We start from the raw sequence: 26404 nt of genomic DNA on the forward strand, positions 1-26404 counted from the left end.
TGTCCTGGCACACAGGCTGGCTGCTGTGTGGGAAACCAGAAATAGCTTAGCAAGATGTTTCAAAATCCACCTCTATATCATTACCAGATTTATAGGTTCAGCTGATATTCACTTTTCTTTCTGTAGTTGTACACAGAAAGGAAAGAATCACTTTTCACTTCTTCAGTGATGTCAAAGTGTTTCATAGACATTTAACTAATTGAAGAGTCAGCATTCGTTTTCTTAAGTGTGGCTTGGGGATTGTTCCTGTACAAGTATCCTTGATTGATTTTGTTTTAAGTGGAAATTGCAATTAATACTAAACTGCATTTCATTCTTTGCTGCTTTGTTTCAGTATTATTGATAGATGGAAAGCAGACAAGGCTGTTTAGCTGTGATTTTAAAAGAGTTATCCAATTAATTGCACCTTCCCCATACTCCATATGTGCTTCAAGTGATTACATCAGCTTTCAGTTCCCTTTCATGTGGCATATTTCCTTCAATGGTTCTCTGCAGTGTTGTTGTGAACAGCTACATATTTCCATGGCTATTATTCATTTGGAATCACTTGAAACCAATGTATCCATGCTATGCACCTGTGGGTTTTTCCACCAACACTGGATGATGAAGTATGTGAAAAGCAAGAGGATAAGAGGATGTGCTGGAGCTTTTGGAAAGCATTAAGTTGGATAAGTCATCGGGACCGGACGAGATATAGCCCAGGCTACTGTGTGAGGCGAGGGAGGAGATTGCTGAGCCTCTGGCAATGATCTTTGCATCAGCAATGGGGATGGGAAAAGTTCTGGAGGATCGGACTGTTGCAGATGTTGTTTCCTTAATCAAGAAAGGGAATAGAGATAGCCCAGGAAATTATAGAGCAGTGAGTCTTACTTCAGTGGTTGGTAAGTTGATGGAGAAGATCCTGAGAGGCAGGATTTATGAACATTTGGAGAGGCATAATATGATTAAGAATAGTCAGCGTGGCTTTGTCAAAGGCAGGTCGTGCCTTAACGAGCCTGACTGAATTTTTTGAGGATGTGACTAAACACAGGTAGAGCGTAGTGTATATGGATTTTAGCAAGGCATTTGATAAGTTACCCCATGCAAGGCTTATTGAGAAAGTAAGGAGGCATGGGATCCAAGGGGACATTGCTTTGTGGATCCAGAATTGGCTTGCCCACAGAAGGCAAAGAGTGGTTGTAGACGGGTCATATTCTGCATGGAGGTTGGTGACCAGTGGTGAGCCTCAGTGACCTGTTCTGGGACCCTTACTCTTCGTGATTTTTATAAATGACCTGGATGAGGAAGTGGACGGATGGGTTAGTAAATTTGCTGATGACACAAAGTTGGAGGTGTTGTGGATAGTGTGGAGGGCTTTCAGAGGTTACAGTGGGACATCGATAGGATGCAAAACTGGGCTGAGAAGTGGTAGATGGAGTTCAACCCAGATAAGTGTGTGGTGGTTCATTTTAGTAGGTCAAATATGATGGCAGAATATAGTTTTAATGGTAAGACTCTTGGCTGTGTGGAGGATCAGAGGGATCTTGGGGTCTAAGTCCATAGGACACTCAAAGCTGACTCTGTGGTTAAGACGGCTATGGTGCATTGGCCTTCATGAACCGTGGGGATTGAGTTCAAGAACCGAGAGGTAATGCTACAGCTATATCAGATCTTAATCAGACTCTACTTGGAGTACTGTGCTCAGTTCTGGTCACCTCACTACGGGAAGGATGTGGAAACTATAGAAAGGGTGCAGAGGAGATTTGCAAGAATGTTGCCTGGATTGGGGAGCATACCCTATGAGAATAGGTTGAGTGAACTTGGCCTTTTCTCCTTGGAACGACGGTGGATGAGAGGTGACCTGATAGAGGTGTATAAGTTGATGAGAGGCATGGATCATGTGGATAGGCAGAGGCTTTTTCCCAGGGCTGAAATGGCTAACATGAGAGGGCACAGTTTTATGGTGCTTGGAAGTAGGTACAGAGGAGATGTCAGGGGTAAGTTTTTTATGCAGAGGGTGGTGAGTGCGTGGAATGGGCTGCTGGTGACGGTGGTGGAAGTGGATACGATAGGGTCTTTTAAGAGACTCTGTGGGTAAGCCAAGGTAATTTCGAAAATAAGTACATGTTTGGCACAGCATCGTGGGCCGAAAGGGCTGTATTGTACTGTAGGTTTTCTTTGTTTCTCTATTTCTAACCCTGATCTTTTCCTTATTTCTTCTGTTCATCTTGTGTTCGACCAGTGGCCATCTAATACTCCAGACAGACTGTCTGACCATAGCAAGCATCACAACTAAGTCTTGTTCCTTATTGGATATGCCAAGTTTGAAGCCTAGCACTTGCCTTTAGAATGTTTATTAACACAACGCAGTGTAACCCTGCAGAGGCAAGCTTATTTGCATCCTCTCAGTCAGCATGAAGCCACTCATCAAACTGAAAGGGTGAAATAGTCTCAGGTGCAACAGCACTGCTCATAATGAGAAACCGAGTCTGGAGCTGCAAGGTCACAGAGTTAATGACAAACCAGTCAAGTTGATGTTCTAATAACGGCAGTAAATTGAGTGATCACACTCCTTGTATGTTGTATGTCCCGTTGTGTATCATTGTGTCTGTGAAGGAGCTGGATTCCTGAATCATTGCATATAATTGATGGACTGTGCACTCTATCAAACTGCCCACCCCTGGCCCTTTTTCAAGTAATCACAAGGGTGTGGCCAAGCACTCAGGCACATCAGCTCCTTCTCCAGCTGTGTACACCTCTGGTCAAAATTTCTGTTACTGTGAATTGCTATGCGAGTAAAAGATGAATTGATTTCCAAAAGGCATAAAGATGACACATTTCTTTAATATTTTAAGCAAGAAAACTTTTCTATTTCCATCTTTTACAGTTATAAAATAACAAAAAAAGGAAAAGGGCCCAAAACAAAAGTTTGGGCACCCTGCATGGCAGTACTTAGTAACACGCCCCCTTGGCAAGTATCACAGCTTGTAAGTGCTTTTTCTAGCCAGCTAAGAGTCTTCCAATTCTTGTTTGGGGGATTTTCGCCCATTCTTCCTTGCAAAAGGCTTCTAGTTCTGTGAGATTCTTGGGCTATCTTGCATGCACTGCTCTTTTAAGGTCTATCCACAGATTTTCGATGATGTTTAGGTCAGGGTCTGTGAGGGCCATGGCAAAACCTTCAGCTTGCGCCTCTTGAGGTAGTCCATTGTGGATTTTGAGGTGTGTTTAGGATCATTATCCTGTTGTAGAAGCCATCCTCTTTTCACCTTCAGCTTTTTTACAGACAGTGTGATGTTTGCTTTCAGAATTTGCTGGTATTTAATAAAATTCATTCTTCCCTCTACCAGTAAATGTTCCCCGTGCCACTGGCTGCAACACAACAACAAAGCATGATCAATCCACCCCCATGCTTAACAGTTGGAGAGGTGTTCTTTTCATGAAATTCTGCACCCTTTTTTCTCCAAACATATATTTGCTCAGTTTGGCCAAAAAGTTCTATTTTAACTTCATCAGTCCACAGGACTTGTTTCAAAAATGCAACAGGCTTGTTTAGATGCTCCTTTGAACCCTTTGAATAGAACTCTCACAGCTACCTGGACTATTCCTCTTCCCACCCTATCTCTTACAAAAATGCCATCCACTTCTCGCAATTCCTCCGTCTCCACCGCATCTGCTCTCAGGATGGGGATTTTCATTCCAGGATGAAGGAGATGTCTTCCTTTTTTAAAGAAATGGGCTTCTCTTCCTCCGCCATCAACACTGCTCTCAAACGCACCTCCCCCATTTCATGCACATCTGCCCCATCCTCACCTACCACCTCACCAGCCTCCTGGTCCAACATATAATTCTCCGTAACTTCCGCCACCTCCAACGGGATCCCACCACCAAGCACATCGTTCCCTCCCCCCCCCCTTTCTGCTTTCCGCAGGGATCGCTCCCTACGTGACTCCCTTGTCCATTCATTCCCCCACATCACTTCCCACTGATCTTCCTCCCGGCACTTATCCTTGTAAATGGAACAAGTGCTATACTTGCCCTTACATTTCCTCCCTCACCACCATTTCAGGGCCCCAGACAGTCCTTCCAGGTGAGGTGACACTTCACCTGTGAGTTAGCTGGTGTGATATACTGCATCTTGTGCTCCCAGTGCAGCCTTCTATATATTGGCGAGACCCAACGCAGACTGGGAGACCATTTTGCTGAACACCTATGCTCTGTCGGCCAGAGAAAGCAGGATCTCCCAGTGGCCACACATTTTAATTCCAGGGCCCATTCCCATTCTGATATGTCCATCCATGGCCTCCTCTACTGTCAAGATGAAACCACACTCAGGTTGGAGGAACAACACCTTATATTCCGTCTGGGTAGCCTCCAACCTGATGGCATGAACATTGACTTCTCTAATTTCTGTTAATGCCCCTCCTCCCCTTCTCACCCATCCCTTCTTTATTTATTATTTTCAATTTTTTTCCCCTTTCTTTCTCTCTTTTTTCTCCCTCTGTCGCTCTCACTATATCTTCCTCTGATGCTCCGCTCCCCCTTTCTTTCTCCCTAGGCCTCCCGTCCCATGATTGTCTCCCTTCTCCAGCCCGGTATCCCTTTTGCCAATCAACTTTCCAGCTCTTAGCTCCATCCCTCCTCCTCCTCTCTTCTCCTATCATTTCGGATCTCCCCCTCCCCCCCCTTTCAGATCTCTTACTATCTCTTCTTTCATTTAGTCCTGACGAAGGGTCTCGGCCCAAAATGTCGACTGTACCTCTTCCTATAGATGCTGCCTGGCCTGCTGCATTCCACCAGCATTTTGTGTGTGTTGCTTGAACTTCCAGCATCTGCAGATTTCCTCGCGTTTGCACTACTGAAGGGTTTCATTGACTCTTTCAATGTCCTTGTTAGGTAGGGATGGGTGCTGGTAGTGGCAGATATGATTGATGTGTTTAAGTGCCTCTTAGGCAGGCATATCAATATACAGAGAATGGAGGGATTAGGTATTACTTTACTTAGTTTGGCACATTGTGGACTGAAAGGCCTGTTTGTGTACTGTTATGTTCTGTATTTTATCCTCCTATAAAGTGAAGTCTGAGAGAGCCTGAACCCTGGGACAAAGAGCACAGATTTACATTAATCTTTATATAATGTTCCCATGTAACGTTGTTAAACTGCGAGGGACTGAGTCTTGAGATGCTCTGAAACTAATTATTTTCTTTGTAATGAGACAGGCTGGGCTGTCTGGCTTCACACTTCCCTGCTTCACTTTGTCTTTGTAAATCTGGGTGATTATATTTGCTGAATCTGCAGGTTTGGTTTGTCAAGACATTCATCACCTTCACCTTATTTGACAGACATTTCAAATTCTATTGCTTTTGACAATGTTCTACCCAACATACTGCAGGAGGGATGGACATAGAATGAAGACGGAATGGTTGAGAGATCCAGGCAGAATGGGAGCTGTGACTGCAGCCAGAGAATGTAGAACCTGTGGTGGTGCGGTGATTGATGGTGGCTGCGGCAGATAGTACACAACAGAACAATTATTCATCTCTCTGTCCAGAGGCTGAATTATGATGCTGAAAGAAGCTAGATTATGTTATGCACATCCAATAGGCAGTATATTGGTTCAATTAAAGGCATGTTCCTTCAGAGTAAATGTCCACTGGCATCACCTGAGATCTTTGTATAAGAGTCAGTTAATCCTTAGCAGGCAGAAATATTGCAACTAAATCCAGATGCATTGTCAGATGTCACTAGGCAGTGATTGTAGGTAGAAAAAAGTCACTGTTCTAGTGATCTGACTTGGAAGCACAAGACTTTAAAAATGTTAATATTAGAAAATTCAGAAATATTATAAATCAGGAGGGAATGGCAACAGTCCAAAGACAGATTGACGAAATAGAGTCATAGAGAAGTACAACACAGAAATAGGCCATTTGGCCCATCTAGTCCATGCTGAAACCATCTCCACTACCTACTCCCATAGACCTACACCAGGCCCATAGACCTTACTATCCATATATCTATCCAATTTTCTCTTAAACATTGAAATCAAGCTCGCGTGAACCACTTGTACTGGCAGCTCATTCCACACTGTCACAGCCCTCTGAGTGAAGAAGTTTCCCCTTATATTCTCCCTAAACTTTTTACCTTTCTCCCTTAACCCATGACCTCTAGTTGTAGACTGTCCCAACCTCAGTGGCAAAAGCCTGCTTGTATTTACTGTATTTATATCCCTCATAATTTTGTACACCTTTATCAAATTTCCTCTCAGTCTTCTACGTTCTAAAGAATACAGTCCTAACCTATTCAATCTTTCCTTATAACTCAGGTTCTCCAGACCTGGCAATATCCTTGTAAATTTTCTCTGTACTATTTCAACCTTATTTACATCTCCCTTGTAGGTAGGTAACTAAAACTGCACACAGTATCCCAAATTAGGCCTCACCAATTTCTTATACAACTTTAACATCCCATCTTCTGTACTCAATACATTGATTTATGAAGGCCAATTGACAAAAGCTTTCTTTACAACCCTACGTACCTGTGAAGCCACTTTCAACGAATTATGGACCTGTATTCCCAGATATGTTTGTTCTACCACTCTCCTCAGTGCCCTACCCTGGTTGGTCCTACTGAAGTATAAAACCTCGCACTTGTCTGCATTAAATTCCATCTACTTTTGTCCAACCCATTTTTCTAGCTGACACAGATCCCTTTTCAAGCCATGATTGCCTTCCTCACAGTCCACTCCACCCCTAATCTTGGTGTCATCCACAAATTTGCTGATCTGTTTGACCATATTATCATCCAGATCATTGATATAGATGACAAACAGCAAAGGACTCAGCACTGATCCCTGCAGCACACCATTAGTCACAGGCCTGCAGTCAGAGGCAACCCTCTACCATCACGCTCTGGCTTCTCCCAAAAAGCCAGTATCAAAACCAATTTGCTACCTCATCTTGAATGTTGAGTGGCTGAACCTTTTTGACCAGCTGCATATGCAGGACCTTGTCAAATGCCTTACTGAGGTCCTTGTAGACAACGTCCACAGCTTTGCCTTCATCCACTTTCCTGGTGACTTCCTCGAAAAACTCTATAAGATTAGTTAGACATGACCTACTATGCTCGAAGCCATGCTAACTATCCTTAATCAGTCCATGTCTATCCAAATACTATATAACTTCCAATAACTTCCCACAAATTTGACGTCAGATTTGCCAGCCTCTGATTTCCTGGAGTATGCTTTGGAGACTTTTTAAAACAGCGGAACTACATTGGGTATATTCCAATCCTCAGGTACCTCCTCTGTCATTAAGGGTGATTTAAGTATCTCTGCTAGTGCCCTGGCATTTTCTGTTCTTGCCTTCTGTAGGGTCTGAGGGAACACCTTGATAGGCCCTGGGGATTTATCCATCCTGATTTGCCTCAGGGTAGCAAATACCTCCTCTGTAATCTGGACAGGTTCCATAAATTGATGCCACTTTGCCTCACTGCTATAGACTCTGTATCTGTCTCCCATGCAAGTACAGATGCAAAGATGCATTTAAGAACTCCCCATCTGTTTTGGCTCCACACTTTGATTGCCATTCTGATCTTCCAAAGGACCGATTTTGTCCCTTGCAATCCTTTTACTCAGAACAGATCTGTAGAATCCCTTTGGATTCTCCTTCACCTTGTCTGCTTACTTCATACCTTCTTTTAACCTTCTTGATTTCTTTCTTGAGTGTACTCCTGCATTTTTATATTCCTTAAGCACCTCAATTGTTCGTACTTGCCACTTACCTTCTATGCAACTCCTTTTTTCTCTGAACCAGGGCCTCAATATTTCTTGAAAACCAAGGTTCACTATACTTGTTATCTTTACCTTTTATTCTGACAGGCACATACAAGTTTTTTACTCTCAAAATTTAGTTTCTGAAGGCCTTCCACTTGCCAAGTACCTTTGCCAGAAAACAGCCAGTCCCAACCCACACTTACCAGATCATTCCTGATACCATCAAATCGGTCTTTCTCCAATTTAGAATTTCAGTCCATACACTAGACCTATCTTTTTGCATATTTACTTTGAAACTAATGGCATTGTGGTCACTGGATGCAAAATATTTCCTGACACACACTTCTGAAACCTTCTTCCCTAATAGCAGATTGAGAATTGTACACTCTCTCATTGGGACTCCTACGTACTGATGAAGGAAACTTCCCTGAATATATTTGAAAAACTTTACCCCATTTAGTTCTTTTTCCCAGTCAATATGTGGAAAGTTAAAATCACCTGATATAATGACCTTATGTTTCTTATAACAGTCTGTGATCTCTTTACAAATTAGTTCCTCTAAATCCTTAAGACTGTTGGGTGGTCTGTATTATAGCCCCATTAACATGGGCATATCTTTTTTATTTCTCAGTTCCACCCATAACACCTCACTGGTCGAGTTCTCCAGTCTGTCCTGATGGAGCACTAATGTGACATTTTCCCTGACTAGTAATGCCAGCTTTCCTCCTCTAATCATTCCCACTCTGTCACGTCTAAAACAACGGAACCCTGGAATATTGAGCTGCGAGTTCTGCCTCTCCTGCAACCAAGTCTCACTAATGGCTACAACATCAACCACGCCCTGAGCTCATCTGCCTTTCCTATGAATGTTCTTGCGTTGAAATATATGCAGTTCAGGACACTAGTCACCCCATGCTCAACCTTTTGTTCCTGACTTTGTCTGAGGTCTTACCAACTTCTGTCTCTACAACCTCTCCAGCATCTGTTCTGACACCTTGGTTCCCATCACCCTGCAACTCTAGTTTAAACTCCACCATACAGCATTAATAAACCTTCCTGATAGGATTTTAGTCCCTCTTCTGTTCAGGTGGGGGACACATGGCAGATGAATTTTTTTTACAGAGAAGTACCATTCATTGTGAGAATGACAGTATGCAAAAAACTAGTTCCAAGTTAACAGGTGTTATCCAAAAGAAATCTGTGAACAATGAAATCTCCGCCTCTTGTTTATCCAGGTGGTAGTTTACAGAGTGGATGCCTGCAAAAGCATTCCCAATCTGAGTGATTGTTTCTCCCAACACCTGAGTGCTGATAACGAAGGAAGTATGTCCAGCCAGGAATTTTGAGTTGATGATCCATCCTGATTTCCTCCTGAAATTCCATCATTTCAGTGGCCAATTCATTTCACTTTATGATATGAAGACGGGGCTAAGAACACTCATAACCAAAGGCTACCTGACTTAATAGTTGTGCACTGAGCAATGTATGCCTCTAGCCAAACTATTTTAGTAGTTCTCTAGCATCTATCTGATTATGAGGAAAATTACTACTATATCCTGTTCACAAAACCGGGAAAAATCCAGCTACCTTCCACTCATTGTCTCCTCACAATCAACAGCAAAGAAATTTGAAGATATTATCAACAGTGCTACCAAGTGGTGTGTCAGTAATAAAATCCTGCTTCTGATTCTGATTCTGTCAACCAAGTTCCCATCAAGCCAGTCCACATTTAACCCTTTGCTATCCATGTGCCTGTCCAAGTAGCTTTTAAATGTTTTGTTTTAATGTACCTGCCTCAACTACTCACTCTGGCAGTAGTTCCATATACTGACCACTGCTGGGGAGTAAAATGCCCCTCAGGTTCCTATCAGATCTGTTTTGACTGGCCCCCTTTCAACCACCTAGACAAGAGCATTCATTCCTTTCACTGTTGGTACATTGTGACTACAGTACGTTGTTAACCGTTTACAAAATGCACTGTAGTAACTTGCATAGACTTTCTGATGTGTGGTGTGGTGTGGTGACCGGAAATGCTCACACTATTCCAAGCCATTAGATAGGAGCCTCCATCCTAGTTATCTTAACCAGTAGCAACTGACATTTTTTCTGGTATTAGAGATTTTCACATAGTTTGCAGATTATTTTTTCTAACTGTTGTGTTTATCATCTTATTGTTTTTGGTACATTTGAGCAGTTTCTAAGGATGTGCATTTTGTGCCTTTCTGTCTGACTGAGTTGAAGAATTTGACAGTAGTTGAAGAGAAGGTTAAGAAAGTCCTCAATCAACAGAGACTAAAGGGCTTTGTTGATATTGCCACTCACCATCTCCACATTTTTCTCACTTGGTTCTTTAATAATCTCATCACAACCTTATGTTGGAGAAGCAAATGCCAAAACCATCTTTCATTGAAGAACATGAACTGAGGGACTTCAGTTATCTCAATATAGGCTGGCATAGTCACGGTGGCAAAAGGAGGGTGAAATTCTTGAAAAGTATATTAAAGAACATTCCTGATCACTGCGTATCCAAGTCCAATAGGAAGGAAGTTGTGCGAAATCTTTCAGGATTTCAGTCACCCACTTCCACGAGTCCACCCAGGGTCTCTGTCCTTTTGTTCAAATTTCTATCCTTTTCCCCTCTCATTACCTTGACATCACCCTCTCTCAATTGGTTCAATCTGCCCATCACCCAGGGTTCTCTCTTGGTTCGCCTTTCTTTTCCCCTCCCCAACTTACTGCCACCTGGCCAGCATTCCTCTCTTATCTGGCTCCATTTTTCACCTACCAGCAGCCTCTTTCTCAACACTCCTCCCCCCCCCATCTAGTTCCATTTGCCCATCATCCTCCTCTCCCCCCTAATCTGATTCTACCAATATCACACTTCCCTCGCAATTTCATATACTGGCTATCTCTCCTCTGCAGTCTCAATCCCAAAAAAATCAGCCATTTCTTTGCTTGCACAGATGTCGTTCAGCCACTGAGTTTTGTTCCAGTTTTTAGCATCTGCAGTCACTCATGTTTGTGTTTGATGTTGTTCTGAGAATAAAGAGGGCAACAGTTTGGAAATGGTCATCACATCATCAAGTTTAAACTGGTTAATAACAAGGCAAGATATAACCAAGCATAAAATACAAGGGAAGCTTTCAGTGAGTTGCATAGGGATCAGGCCTTGAAAGATTGGAATCAAATGTAAGCAGATATGACATTAAGTAGAAATGGAGGCCTTCAAAAACGAAATGGTTTAGTTTTAAAGTTTACATATCTATGTGTGAGAAAGACAGAGCATTGAAAGATAGATCTGGCTTAGCACTAAACACAGTCACAACCAAGCAAAGTGTTAAAACCATAGGTAAAGTCTAGTTCGATCAACTAAAGTACACGATGGTGTTGTGGTTAGTACAATGCTATTACAGCTCAGGGCATTTGGAGTTTGGAGTTCAATTCTGGTGCCATCTGTAAGGAGGTTGTATGTCCTCCCCATGAACATGTGGGTTTCCTTTACTCAGGTTTCCTCTGGGTGCTCCAGTTTCTTCCCACAGTTGAAAGACCTACTGGTTAGTAGGTTCAATGGTTCCATTTTAATATCAGCTATACGACATGAAATTTTTGCTCTTAGACATTCACGCAAACAGAAGAGAACCCCAAAGAATGAATGACAGTAAAATGTTAAAACCCCAAAGCCCACTCTTCCCCCCTACACACCCAAGCAGCAGCAGCAAAGCATCAAACCTCTCCCATTTATTTCAGTAGGAAGTATCAGCACCCACCACTCACCAAGCAAGCAATAGCCAAGCCTCCACACAGAGACCATGATCTGCAGTCCAACAAAAATTTAATCGTTTACCCAACCATTTGACATGCCACAGGCTCTCTCTCTCCCTCGCAGAGGAGCTCAAAGAAACCGCCCTCTGGTGACATCTTAATTGATCATCGTAAATTGTCCTGTGATTAGGTGAGGGTTATGTAGATGGGTTGCTGTGCAGTGCAGCTTGTTGGGTCAGATGGGTCGTTCTGCTCTGTATCTCTAAACAAAAACAAAAATAACAAAGGGGCAAAGGTAGAGCACAAGAATAGATGAGTAACCAAGACATCATGGAACCCCAAAATCTATACACAATGGGTAAAGTTGGTTTGAGAGACTAAGAAGGTGATCTTGCACAACATGAGAATATGGCTGAGTTACTGAGTATGCACTTTGCATCTGTTTCCACTGGAGGATCCTGCCATTATTACAGTAAAGGAAGTGGCAGGTATGACACTGCACCAGATACAAATGCATAAGAAAAGATATTTAAAGTAGAAAACTCACCTAATATGGGTGAGGTGTATGCCGGATTGTCGAGGGCTATCGGAGGCTTTGGATCAGACTTCCAGTCTTGTTCAACTGTAGAGGTGGTAATGGTGGGGAATTTCAGATATTGGAAATCTGCATGACCTGAGTATTTCCACTTTTTTCTGTTGATCTCCAGTAACTGCAGTGCCTGCTTCATGCAATTCCAGCATTGTTTTTCTCTCCTCTTATCTCATCTCAAGTTGGTGCCCATAAGTCGCGATATTTTGTGTGTAGCTGTGATGGGACTCATTAAATATTCCCATTTAGGCCTATTACAGCTGAAATTCACAGACACAGCAATAGGTACTTCAGTAAGCAACATTGTTTTAAGACATTTAAAAAATCTTTTGATCTTCAAAATCGACAGACTCAGATTGCAAGTGCAGTTTCCCTTTAAGAAAACAAAGCACAGATGCCGAGCCAGTCTGCAGGTACGATTGAAACGCAAAGGTTTTAGACCCTCTTCTTATGACTATCCTGCTGGCAAATGTACTGTCTCTTGAAAATAAAATTGAAGGCCCAAGAGCAATATTGAGGTACCAGGGGGACATCAGGGACCACCAAATACTTCGCTTTATGGAAACGTTGCTCACTAATGCAGTGCTGCAGCCCAATGACTTCACCATTCTCCTCAAAGACAGGACAGCTCAATATTTTAAATGTAGAGGAGGTGGTGTGTAGTTTGTAGTTACTACCTGTTACGCTGCTGTAGGTAGAGTACGCTATATGATTAATTATTCATGGTGTTTCTGTCTCAGTCCTGCTCATCTGAACTGCTGCATCTAACAGTCAAATCTCATCCATTTTATCTTCTGAGGGAGTTTCTGCCGTTATGCTGGTCATGGTGCACATTCCACCTCAGGCCAATGTCAGACAGGCTCTGGAGAAGCTGAGCACTGTAATCAGCAATCACAAAATGCTTTCCTTATCATTACGGGGGATTTCAAACAGTCCAGCTTGAAGAAATCTTTGAACAACTACCACCAACGTATCACCTGTAGAACCAAAGGAGGCAACACACTTGGCCAGTGTTATACCATCATCAAGAACGTTTACTGTTCCAATCCACGCCCACACTTTGGAAAGTCCAATCACCTGGCTGTACTTCTATTCCCTAAGTTTAAGCAGAGACTAAAGACCATAGTATCAGTGGTAAGGACCAAGAAACTATGGACAAGGGAGGCAGAGGAGTGCTTACAGGACTGTTTTCAGTCGGTGGACAATATTCAGGAACTCATTTTGAATTTGAATAAATATGCCACAGTTGTCACCAATTTCATGAAGACACATATGGATGAATGTGTTCCTTTGAAGACATACTGGATATACCCAAACCAAAAGGCTTTGATAAACCAGGAGATCCATGCAATGCTGAAGGCTAGATCTTTGACATTCAAGACCAGGGATCCAGAACTATACAAGAAGTCCGGGTACGATCTATGGAAGGCTATATTCAGAGTGAGAAAATAATTCCAAGCTTCTTATGCACACTTTGAAAGGGAGAATCGAACTACACCTGTGCAAATCCCTGCAGCATCTGGTGACCCTGTGACCTCTGTTTTGGATGCCAACGTCAGAACATCTTTCAAGAGGGTGAACCCTCACAAGGTGTCAAGCCCTGATGGTGTTCCTGATAGGGCATGAAAATCTGTACTAACCAACTGGAAAGAGTGTTCAAGGACATATTCAATCTCTCACTGCTGCGGTTAGAAGTTCCCACCTACTTCAAAAGGGTGATAATCATACCTGTGCCAAGAAGAGCAGGGTGAGCTGCCTCAACGACTATCACCCAGTTGAACTCACATCTACAATGATGAAGTGTTTTGAGAGGTTCATCATGGGCAGAATCAACTCCTGTCTAAACAAGGACCTGGACCCACTGCAGTTTTCCAGTCGCCACAATAGCTCTTCAACAGATACAATCTCACTGGCTCTCTACTCGGCCTTGGATCACCTGGACAATAGCAACCCCTGTGTCAGACTACTGTTTATTGATTACAGTTCAGCAATTAGCACCATAATCTATGCTCAGTACTGATGTTAAAGCTCCAAAGCCTGGGCTTCTGTACCTCCCTCTGCAACTGGATCCTTGATTTCCTCAATGGTTGACCACAGTCAGTGTGGATCAGAAATAACATCTCTTACTCACTGACAGTCAACACTATCACATCTCATGGATGTGTGCTTAGCCCACTGTTCTACTCTCTACACGCACGAGAGTGTGGTTAAGTACAGCTCAAATGCCACCTACAAATGTGTTGACATAACTATTGTAGGCAGAACTTCAGATGGTGACAAGCAGACATATAGGAGTGAGATAGATCAGCTGGTCGTGTGGTGTCACAACAACAACCTTACACTCATTGTCAGTAAGACCAAGGAATTGATTATGGACTTCAGGGAGGGGAAATCGAGGGAAGACACACCAATCCTCACTGAGGGGTCAGCAGTGGAAAGGGTGAGCATTTCATGCTCCTGGGAGTCAACATCTCTTGAATATCTATCCTGGATCCAACATATTGATACAATTAAAAAGAAAGCACGACAGCGGCTATAATTCATTAGGAGTTTGTGGAGACTTGGTATGTTTCCAAAAACTCTCGGTAATTTCTACAGGTATACTGTGAAAAGTATTCTAACTGGTTACATCACCATCTGGTATGAAGGAGCTACTGCACAGGATCGGAAAAAAGCTGCTGCAAGTCATAAACACAGCCAGCTACATCATGGATGCTATCCTCTCCAGCATCCAGGGCGCCTTCAAAGGCAAAGCCTCAAGCAGGCAGCATCCATCATTAAAGGACTCCCATCACCTAGACATGGTTTCTTCTCATTGCCACCATCAAGGAGGAGGTAGAGGAGTCTGAAGACACACACTCAATGTTTAGGAACAACTTCTTTCCCTCTACAATCAGATTTCTGAATGGACAATGAACCCATGAGCACTATCTCACCGTAGTTTTTGCTCTCCTAACTTAATTTTATATACAGTGTACTGTATGTTTCTTATTGTACATATACTGTATGTACAGGTGCAATTAAAAATTTACTTGCAGCAGCTTCACAGGTACAATACATAACATTGCATTCACAAAGGAAACATAAATTAAAAGTAAATTCTAGCAACACACATAAAAGTTGCTGGTGAACGCAGCAGGCCAGGCAGCATCTCTAGGAAGAGGTACAGTCGACGTTTCAGGCCGAGACCCTTCGTCAGGACTAACTGAAGGAAGAGTGAGTAAGGGATTTGAAAGTTGGAGGGGGAGGGGGAGATCCAAAATGATAGGAGAAGACAGGAGGGGGAGGGATGGAGCCAAGAGCTGGACAGGTGATAGGCAAAAGGGATACGAGAGGATCATGGGACAGGAGGTCTGGGAAGAAAGACAAGGAGGTGGGGGGGGGGACCCAGAGGATGGGCAAGGAGTATATTCAGAGGGACAGAGGGAGAAAAAGGAGAGTGAGAGAAAGAATGTGTGTATAAAAATAAGTAACAGATGGGGTACGAGGGGGAGGTGGGGCATTAGCGGAAGTTAGAGAAGTCGATGTTCATGCCATCAGGTTGGAGGCTACCCAGACGGAATATAAGGTGTTGTTCCTCCAACCTGAGTGTGGCTTCATCTTTACAGTAGAGGAGGCCGTGGATAGACATGTCAGAATGGGAATGGGATGTGGAATTAAAATGTGTGGCCACTGGGAGATCCTGCTTTCTCTGGCGGACAGAGCGTAGATGTTCAGCAAAGCGGTCTCCCAGTCTGCGTCGGGTCTCACCAATATATAAAAGGCCACATCGGGAGCACCGGACGCAGTATATCACCCCAGCCGACTCACAGGTGAAGTGTTGCCTCACCTGGAAGGACTGTCTGGGGCCCTGAATGGTGGTAAGGGAAGAAGTGTAAGGGCATGTGTAGCACTTGTTCCGCTTACACGGATAAGTGCCAGGAGGGAGATCAGTGGGGAGGGATGGGGGGGACGAATGGACAAGGGAGTTGCGTAGGGAGCGATTGACAAGGGAGTTGCGTAGGGCTACCCAGTTTTTCCAAGAAAGTACACTATTAGAACAAAAAGAAATATTTTACTGAAAAGAGCTCAAACTGGTAATAGTGTTGCTAAACCGTAAGTGATTAACGTATTGCTGGTTGATTCAAACACAAATGGTTGATGGTAAGTAGCTGTTCTTAAACGTGGTGTGTGTGGGGCTTTAGGCTTCTATACATCTTGCCCAATGATAGCTTTTATGATGCTAGGACAAATTTTTAATTTTCTTATTTTTATGGTAACAGACCCATCCAGCCTAATGAGGCTGCACCACCCACGCATTGCACCCATATGACCAAGTAACCCTGTGTCTTTGGGGTGGGGGAGGAAAACTGGAGCATATTGTCACGGTTTTCACTATCACTGCAAATAATCATGCTGCTAAATTGAACAAGGGATCACTGGCTATATTATTAGATGTAAATGTTGAAAAGTAAATGGGTTCTGGTACAACACTTCAGCAGAGATATCAAGTTATCTGTTTGTCATCTCCCATTGTAAAGGTTTCAGACAGGGTGCTGAAGAAAATTGTCAGCACAATATCGGGAATGAAGGTACTCGGCCATATGTAGAGACAGAAGAGGTTCTTGGTTAAGCCATAGCTGGAATACTGTGTACATTTCTGATTGCACTGGAGCAAGTGTAAAGGTGGTTCACCAGGATGATGCCTGGGATGGAATTTTTAGTTATGAGAAGAGACTGGAAAGATTAGGATTGTTTTCTTTGGACCACAGTAAGCTGACCGGTGACCTGATAGAAGTATACAAAATTGTGAAGGCATACAGTAGATAGGGTGGGTAGTGAGGAACTTCTCTCCATAACAGAGTAGTGGAAGGGTTTAGGATAAGGGTTAAGAAGTTTAGTGGAGATATGAAGATGGTTGTGAAATCTGGAATGCACCATCTGAGGGATATTTCAGAAGTATCTCGATGAACATTTGAATTGTCAACACATAGAAGGCTACAGACTAAGGATTGGTATCTGGGAGTGATATAGATGGATACTTGATCTTATGGATGTAATGGGACAAAGATCCTGTTCTGTACTGTACACCTCTGAGTAGATTGGATAATGTGCTCTCAGAATCTCCATGTATGTCCCTAAGAATAGATTTGATAGTGTGCATATTTCCACTCTTCCCTCCTCCATCTCCCTGTCACCCTTCCTGAACTGATAATTTGCCACTCTTACCCTGCCACTTCCCATCACCTCTTTCAGTCCAGAAGAAGAGTCCTGACCTGAGGCCAACTGCATTTTCCCTCCACAGAAGTTGTCTGTCCCACTGAATTCTACCAGTATTTTATTTTTTATCTCTGGATTCCAGCATCTGTAGACTCTTCCCTCCTCATCCTTTGATCCTTCCAGTCCTAAGAACAATTAACTTCTCCTTGAATATATTTAATGACTTGACTTCCAGCTGCCTTCCATGACAGAGAATTTCACATGTTCACCTGTTTCTGGGAGAAGAACTTTCTTCTCCTCTCTCTGTACGTTTCGGTTTCAAAGTTAATGTGAAAAATAAAGCTGATCTTTAAATTTTTAAAAACCATCTCTAATCTTCCAAAACGTCAACTGTACTTTTTTCCCATAGATGTTGCCTGGCCTGCTGAGTTCCTCCAGCGTTTTGTGTGTGTTGCTCAGATTGTCAGCATCTGCAGATTTTCTCTTGTTTCTAATCTGAAAAGAGCAATCCCAGTTTCTCCAATCTATGATCTCCACTGAGGTCACACTTCAGTTTTAATTATTTTTAAAATTTTTTTTGTGTTCATGGGGGTGGTTTTGGGGAAAGTGAGGGTGTTTGAGGTTAGGTTAGGGTTTTAGGGGCAGGGATGTGGGGAATCAGAGGATAGGCCAGAGTCATAAGTCTTGAGTCTCCGCTCCACGTTCAAAGGACAGTGACACAGATGAGGGACATCCATGGACCAGACCGGATGTCCAGTTAACAAAGGCTGGTGGCTTCCCCTGGCTCAGTGAGTTGTAGGCAGGTTCCAGTGTCAAAGTTCTGTGCAAGCAAGAGGAATAAGGTTTGATTCCCCCCCCCACCCCAGATTCACAAATAAGAACAGAATTCAAGGCCTGGTGTTCAGTGATCATCAGGTCCTGTGGTCGATGCCAAGGATCGAGACCTAGGAGTTGAATCGGAAATCCAGAAGCTGGGGCCCATTGGCTGGAGACCTGGTCCTGTGAACCTCTGGGAGTTTGTTGGGGTAATTGAAAACCCAATTTCTGGGTGTCCATATCCAGAGTCCAAAGCTGGATCTGCTGGAGGCCGAAGAACATGGTCTGTCTTGGGGTTAGAGAACTGTGTGTGGGTGTGGGTGAGAGGGAGGAATAGTGCTTGTTTTGCTGTTGTCTTGTTGCTTGTTGTGTTCTATGCTGAGCACTGTGGGCAGGCTGTGTTGGTGTCAGAATGTGTGGCCCCCTGAACACCTTTGGGTGTGTTAGTTGTTAACATCAATGACCCATTTTACTGTACACATGATAAATGAAATTGGGTTTTAAATTTTGAATCTTTCTGAGGGCAAAGTGCTCTGCATCAGATTCATTGCTTCAGTTGAGACAAGCAATAATATATAAAACTTTAGAATGGCTTTTTAGCATAAATTGTTTCTTGAAGATGTTGCCTGAGCATTTTGATCAGTCAGTGCATTGAATGTTTGCTAAGTATCAGCTTGAGCTGACTGATTGGGATAGGCTTATTGATTCTTAAGACAATGAGCCTTGCCTGCTGACATGGGTGAATTGATGAGGAGATGCTGTAGTTCTCAAGATGTTGTGATAATGCAGCCCCGATATAAAGCCAAAATCAGCTTTTAGTGAGGCACGGTCTTCTCTCCTCCATATGCACAAGGGAGGCAGACTGAGTGGTTCTTGACAGCTCTGCAAAAGGGATGACCTTTTATTATAAGACCTATTGATACATGTGTCAAGTAGAACAAAATTTAGTTTTGTTGCCAATCTATTTGTAGGAATTTAGTCGTCAAGTCAGTAAATTTGAATTATGTCTTAATAAACTTTTTTAAAGAGACTGCTATAAACAAGCCTCTGACAATGGAATTTAGAATTAATGGCAGGTTTGAAGGTCATTGCAAATGGCACCATTTCAGTATCACTGAAGTAATTTTGGTATAGTTAATGCAGTTACACAGGGGATCCAATCTGAGCTCAACAAGACCACACAGAAATTAATAAGGTATTTTATTATATGGATAAAATTGATTGATGTCTGGAAGTTCAAGTTCATGCTTAATTGTCATTCAACCATACATGAATACCCATGAATACACCTAAACGAAACAGTGTTACTGTGGGTGGAGACTGACTGTTGGATGGTTGGGAGTACGGATGCTTTTACAAAATTCAAATAGATGTTTTCTCTGGAGTATCAGGATGAAGGGTGACCTGATAGAAGTTTATAAACTTCTGAGACATAGGCAGGATAGATAAAAAGTCTTTTTTTCCCAGGGCATATCAAATAGTAGAGTTCATAGCTTTAAAACGAGAGGGGCAAGTGTAAAGGAGATCTAGGAGGCAAGCTTTTACACAGACAGTTATGTGTCTAGAATGTGCTATCATAGAAGATCTGGGTGGTAGAAGAGCAATAGTTAAGAGGTATTTAAACAGATGCATGAAGAAGCAGGGAATGGAGGGATATAAATCACTTGAAGGCAGATGGAATTAGTTTCGCTTGGCATCATGGTTTCCACAGACCTGTGGATGACCATATTTGTTCTGTGCTCCATGTAACTTAGGGCTGGAAGGAGAACTCCCACATCTTTTTGAATAATGCATTAGGAATTTGTCCATTCATCTGAAAGGGCAGGTGGAATAGCAAGCTGACACTTCAGCTGCAAAGGTTCAAAGGTTCATATTGTTGTCAAAGTATGCATGTACAATACAACCTAATATTTGTCTTCTCGAGATAGCCATGAAATACAGAAAAACCATGGGAGTTCTTGAAAGAAAAGACATCAACCCCCCCCCCCACAAAAAGGAAAAAGAAACAAAACCCACAAATCTGAGCCTCCCACCTCCTCCTTCGCACAAAAAACCTAACAGATTACCCACACGAAAAATGGCAGCTGGAACATCAAACCATCAATGTACCACTTATACAGCGCTGCCCTACAGTTCAAGTTTGGGTTATGTATTGACATAGAGCCTGGTATTTTGCCCTTAATTTTAAAGCTAGGAGTCTCTAAATTGAAAATGCAAGATTGTTTTAACATAAGTTTGTTGGAATGAATTTGCTCACTAGCTTGCCTTGGTTTATACTGCTCTCTTATCTTTTCCACAGGCTTACTCTGTACATGATGAAGATATTGGTTATTGCCAGGGCCAGTCTTTCCTTGCTGCTGTTCTCTTGCTGCACGTAAGTAAACTGGCATTTGCTGAGTTGTTCATGACAGAATTGACAGTGTGTGGGTCTTCCTGTTTGAATTGTCCACCTAGTACTGGTGAAAATAACCCCAGCAACAATAAAGAGCAAAGTGTAAACCCAAGACTTCTATGTTTGTGGAGACTGTAGATTATGGAAATACAAACTGTTGGAAGGCCAGGCAGCATTGGTGGGTGTGAAGTGATTGTTGACATCTCTGGTCAAAACCCTGCATCAGGTCTGAGTGTATGTAGAAGGGAGATGGACAATATAAAGAGGTAGGCAGTTGGAGCCAGGTTGGGGGTGGGGGCGGGCACGGGGGATAGTGGAGTGGGGCTGGTGGGTAAAAAGTCAAGTAAGAAGGAGAAAGGATAAAAATGATCGTGCAACATTCTGCTGCAGTGACTGCAGTCATCCCCACCCTCCACTTTGCTACTGCGATCAGCAGTATGTAGTAGTCATAGTCATAGTCATAGTAATACTTTATTGATCCCAGGGGGAAATTGGTTTTCGTTACACTTGCACCATAAATAATAAATAGTAATAGAACCATAAATAGTTAAATAGTAATATGTAAGTTATGCCAGTAAATTATGAAATAAGTCCAGGACCAGCCTATCCGCACGGGGTGTCTGACCCTCCAAGGGAGGAGTTGTAAAATTTGATGGCCACAGGCAGGAATGACTTCCTATAACGCTCTGTGCTACATCTTGGAGGAATGAGTGTCTGGCTGAATGTACTCCTGTGTCCACCCAGTACATTATGTAGTGGATGGGAGACATTGACCAAGATGGCATGCAACTTAGACAGCATCCTCCTTTCAGACACCACCGTGAGAGAGTCCAGTTTCATCCCCACAACATCACTGGCCTTACGAATAAGTTTGTTGATTCTGTTGGTGTCTGCTACCCTCAGCCTGCTGCCCCAGCACACAACAGCAAACACGATAGCACTGGCCACCACATACTCGTAGAACATCCTCAGCATCGTCCGGCCGATGTTAAAGGACCTCAGTCTCCTCAGGAAATAGAGACGGCTCTGACCGTTCTTGTAGACAGCCTCCGTGTTCTTTGACCAGTCCAGTTTATTGTCAATTCGTATCCCCAGGTATTTGTAATCCTCCACCATGTCCACACTGACCCCCTGGATGGAAACAGGAGTCACCGGTACCTTAGCTCTCCTCAGGTCTACCACCAGCTCCTTAGTCTTTTTCACATTAAGCTGCAGATAATTCTGCTCACACCATGTGACAAAGTTTCCTACAGTAGCCCTGTACTCAACCTCATCTCCCTTGCTGATGCATCCAACTATGGCAGAGTCATCCAAAAACTTCTGAAGATGACAAGACTCTGTGCAGTAGTTGAAGTATGAGGTGTAAATGGTGAAGAGAAAGGGAGACAAGACGGTCCCCTGTGGAGCCCCAGTGCTGCTGATACAGCAAGCACTTCAAACCACTGGAAAAATAACAGCAACAGCATCCCTGCAAAATCTTCCAAGTTCCCTAGAAGGAAAGGGGGCCCCCTCCCACCAGATGGTACCTCCTGCATTGAGTCCCTAGTTACATTCAGTCCACTCCTTTGACATGCCTAAAGCCAGACTTCCAAAACAGGAACTTTATCCTAAGCACTGTGTGATAAGAGATTACCAGGTGCTCAGAGTAAATGATTCAAGGACATTTTCAAAGCCGTCCTGAAGAAATGCAATGCCCCCACTGATTACTGGGGTCTCTGACCCTTGAACCCAACCCTTAATAAAGTATGAGAAAGGATGTTGTGAACCTCAGATCCATGTTACAGGAGTGCACAGGATAAATGGTGGAAGGAGCACATCACCTCACAACATACCCAGCTATTAGACTTCTCTTGCCCTTTCTGTGACAGTTAGCAGACCCCATTTTGGCTGCATCAATCACCTGGAAATCCACAAAGTCAATTAGAACATAGGCCAGTACAGCACAGTAACAAGTCTGTGGCCTATGATAGTAATTCAAGTTGCACATGGTCTATATTCCTCAGTTCCCTGCTTGTTGATGTACCTGTCTAAATGCCTCTTAAACATTGCTATTGTACTTGCTTCCACCACTTCCCCCGACCACAATGCTCCAGGTACCTACCAAACTCTCATTAAAAGAAAATGGCCTCACAAATCTCCTTTAAACTTTTTTTCCTTTCACCTTAAAATGGGGCTTTCTAGTATTTCACATTTCCACTGTCTATACCTCTCAGAATTTCATATATTTCTAACATGTCACCCCTCAGCAGCTGACACCCAACATCCTGGTGATCCTCTCCTGCACCCTCCCCAAAGCCTCCACATCCTTCCTGTAATGGGTGACCAGAAATGCACACAATATTCCAAGTGCAGCTGCAACTTAGCTTTCCAACCTTTATATTCAATACCCTGGCCTCAAACAGGCGTTTGAGGTCAGGGTGAACGTTAAGAAAGATGAGGTACTGGTACTTCAAAAAAACAGAAGTTCAAAAATTAAATATATTATTAAAGTGCACAAATGTCAACATTTTCTACCCCAAGATTCATTTTCTTCCAGGCATTTACAGTAAGTACAAAGACACAATAAAATCACTGAAAAATCTGACAACTCTGTTGTAATTCTTTGAATAAGTAATGAGCAAGAGAGACAAAGGAGAATTGGTTGATGATGTGTACTTGGATTTTCAGAAGGCATTTGACAAGGTGCTTTGACATTTTCTTTAGATTAATTATGAGAACACTCAGTCCTCATTTATTGTCATTTAGAAATGCATGCATGAGGCTGCTTAACAAGCTACGTGCCCCTTGGTATTACAGGAAAGATTCTAGCATGGATAAAACAATGGCTGATTGGCAGGAGGTGATGAGTGGGAATAAAAGGAGCCTGTGCTGCGGAAGAGTCTCTGCCCGAAATGTCGACTGTACTTTTTCCTATAGATGCTGTCTGGCCTGCTAAGTTCCTCTAGCATTTTGTGTGTTTTGTTTGGATTTCCGGCATGTGCAGATTTTCCCTTGTTTATAAGAGGAGCCTTTTCTGTTGGCTGCTGATGACTAATGGTGTTCCACAGGGGTCTGTTTTGGGTCTGAGTCTTTTTACATTATATGTCAATGATTTGGATGATGCAATTGATGGCTTTGCTGCAAAGTTTGCAAACAATATGAGGATAGGTGGAGGGGCAGGTAGTTTTGAAGAAGTCGAGAGGCTACAGAAGAACTTAGACAGATTAGGAGAATGGGCAAAGAAATGGCAGATGGAATACAGTGTCAGGAAGTGTATGGTCATGCACTTTGGTAGAAGAAATGAAAGGGTTGACTATTTTCAAAATGGTGAGAAAATACAAAAATTTGAGTTGTAAAAGGATTTGGGAGTTCTTGCGCAGGATTCCTTAAAGGTTAATTTATAGGTTGAGTCTCTGGTGTGGAAGGCAAATGCAATATTGGCATTTATTTCAAGAGAACTAAAATATAAAAGCAAGGATGTAATGTTGAGACTTTATAAAGCACTGGTGAGATTTCACTTAGAGTACTGTGAGCACTTTTGGGCCTCTTATTGTAGAAAAGATATGCTGAAACTGGAGCAACATACATAAAAGTTGCTGGTGAACGCAGCAGGCCAGGCAGCATCTCTAGGAAGAGGTGCAGTCGACGTTTCAGGCCGAGACCCTTCGTCAGGACTAACTGAAGGAAGGGTGAGCAAGGGATTTGAAAGTTGGAGGGGGAGGGGGAGATCCAAAATGATAGGAGAAGACAGGAGGGGGAGGGATAGAGCCAAGAGCTGGACAGGTGATAGGCAAAAGGGATATGAGAGGATCATGGGACGGGAGGTCTGGGAGAAAGACAAGGGGGGGGACCCAGAGAATGGGCAAGGGGTATATTCAGAGGGACAGAGGGAGAAAAAGGAGAGTGAGAGAAAGAATGTGTGTATAAAAATAAGTAACAGATGGGGTACGAGGGGGAGGTGGGGCCTTAGCGGAAGTTAGAGAAGTCGATGTTCATGCCATCAGGTTGGAGGCTACCCAGACGGAATATAAGGTGTTGTTCCTCCAACCTGAGTGTGGCTTCATCTTTACAGTAGAGGAGGCCGTGGATAGACATTTCATCTTTACAGTAGAGGAGGCCGTGGAATGACTTATTTTTACACACACATTCTTTCTCTCACTCTCCTTTTTCTCCCTCTGTCCCTCTGAATATACCCCTTGCCCATCCTCTGGGATCCCCCCCCCCACCTTGTCTTTCTCCCCGATCTCCTGTCCCATGATTCTCTCATATCCCCTTTGCCAATCACCTGTCCAGCTCTTGGCTCCATCCCTTCCCCTCCTGTCTTCTCCTATCATTTTGGATCTCCCTCTCCCCCTCCCACTTTCAAATCTCTTACTAACTCTTCCTTCAGTTAGTCCTGACGAAGGGTCTCGGCCTGAAACGTCGACTGTACCTCCTCCTAGAGATGCTGCCTGGCCTGCTGCGTTCACCAGCAACTTTTATGTGTGTTGCTTGAATTTCCAGCATCTGCAGAATTCCTGTTGTATGCTGAAACTGGAATGGGTTCAAAGGATGTTCACAAAAATGAATCCAGGATTGAATGACTTGTCATGTGAAAAGTGTTTGATGGCTCTAGGCCTGTGTCTACTCGAATTCAGAAGGATGAGGGGTGACGGAATTGAAACCTATCGAATGGTGAAAGGCCTTAATAGAGTGGATGTGGAGAGGATGTTTCCTATGATGGGAGAGTCCTGAGAATAGAGGGACATCCTTTTAAAACCGAGATGTGGAGGAATTTCTTTAGCCAGAGAGTGACGAATATGTGGAATTCTTTGCCACAGGCAGCTGTGGAGGCCAAGTCTTTATGTATATTTAAGGTAGATAGATTCTTCATTGGTCAGGGCATGAAGGGATATGGGGAGAAGGCTGGAGGTTGGTGCTGAGAAGATTGGATCAGCCATGATGAAATGGTGGAGCAGACTCGATGGGCCAAATGATCTAATTCTGTTCCTATAGCTTGTAGTCTTATGGTCTTAAAAACTGTACATAACAAAAATGGACAAATAACGAAGTGCAAAAGACAACGAACTCCAAGTATTGAATTGAATTGGCTTTATTACTTACATCCTACATATACCTGAGGAGTAAAAATCTTTACGTTACATCTCCATCTAAATATGTATCTTTAGTAATTTATAGTAAGTATTATGTACAACAGAATAGTTGATATGACATAGAAATACAGTTGCATCAGCATTAATTAAGCAGTCTGATGGCCTGGTGGAAAAAGCGTCCCAGAGCCTGAAGGTCCTGGCTATTATGCTACGGTACTGTTTTCTGGATGGTAGCAGCTGAAGCAGTTTGTGGTTGGGTGACTCGGGTCTCCAATGATCCTTCGGGCCCTTTTTACACACCTGTCTTTGTAAATGCCCTGAATACTGGGAAGTTCACATCTACAGATGCGCTGAGCTGTCCGCATCACTCTCTGCAGAGTCCTGCGATTGAGGGAAGTACAGTTTCCATACCAGGCAGTGATGCAGCCAGTCAGGATGCTCTCAATCATGGCCCAATAGAAAGTTCTTAGAATTTGGGGGACCATTCCAAACTACTTCAACCTTCTGAGGTGGAAGAGGCACTGTTGTGCCTTTTTCACCACATAGCCAGTACGTACAGAACACGTGAGATCCTCGGTGACGTTTATGCTGAGGAACTTAAAGCTGTTCACCCTCTCAACCCCAGATCCATTAATGTCTATAGGGGTTAGCCTGTCTCCATTTCTCCTGCTGTCTAGAACCAGCTCCTTTGTTTTTGCGACATTGAAGGAGAGGTTGTTTTTTTGACAGCACTGTGTCAGGGTAATGACTTCTCCTCTACAAGTTGCCCCATCATTATTTGAGATTAGGCCAATCAGTGTAGTGTCGTGAGCAATTTTAATTAGCAG

At 43.2% G+C, this 26404-nt stretch overlaps 1 protein-coding gene across 4 annotated transcripts in view; it reads left to right on the forward strand.

The window, feature by feature from the left end:
• rabgap1l (RAB GTPase activating protein 1-like) overlaps window positions 1–26404 on the forward strand; it is a 586024-nt gene that overhangs the window by 310929 nt on the left and 248691 nt on the right. For all 4 annotated transcript variants that reach the window (XM_063063651.1, XM_063063652.1, XM_063063655.1 and 1 more), the window contains one exon: window positions 20413–20487. In XM_063063651.1, coding sequence (XP_062919721.1) covers window positions 20413–20487 — 75 coding nt within the window. The remainder of the gene's footprint in view (window positions 1–20412; window positions 20488–26404) is intronic.

The sequence above is a fragment of the Mobula hypostoma genome, chromosome 12 (assembly GCF_963921235.1).
Source record: "Mobula hypostoma chromosome 12, sMobHyp1.1, whole genome shotgun sequence".
NCBI classification, from domain to species: Eukaryota; Metazoa; Chordata; class Chondrichthyes; order Myliobatiformes; family Myliobatidae; genus Mobula; species Mobula hypostoma.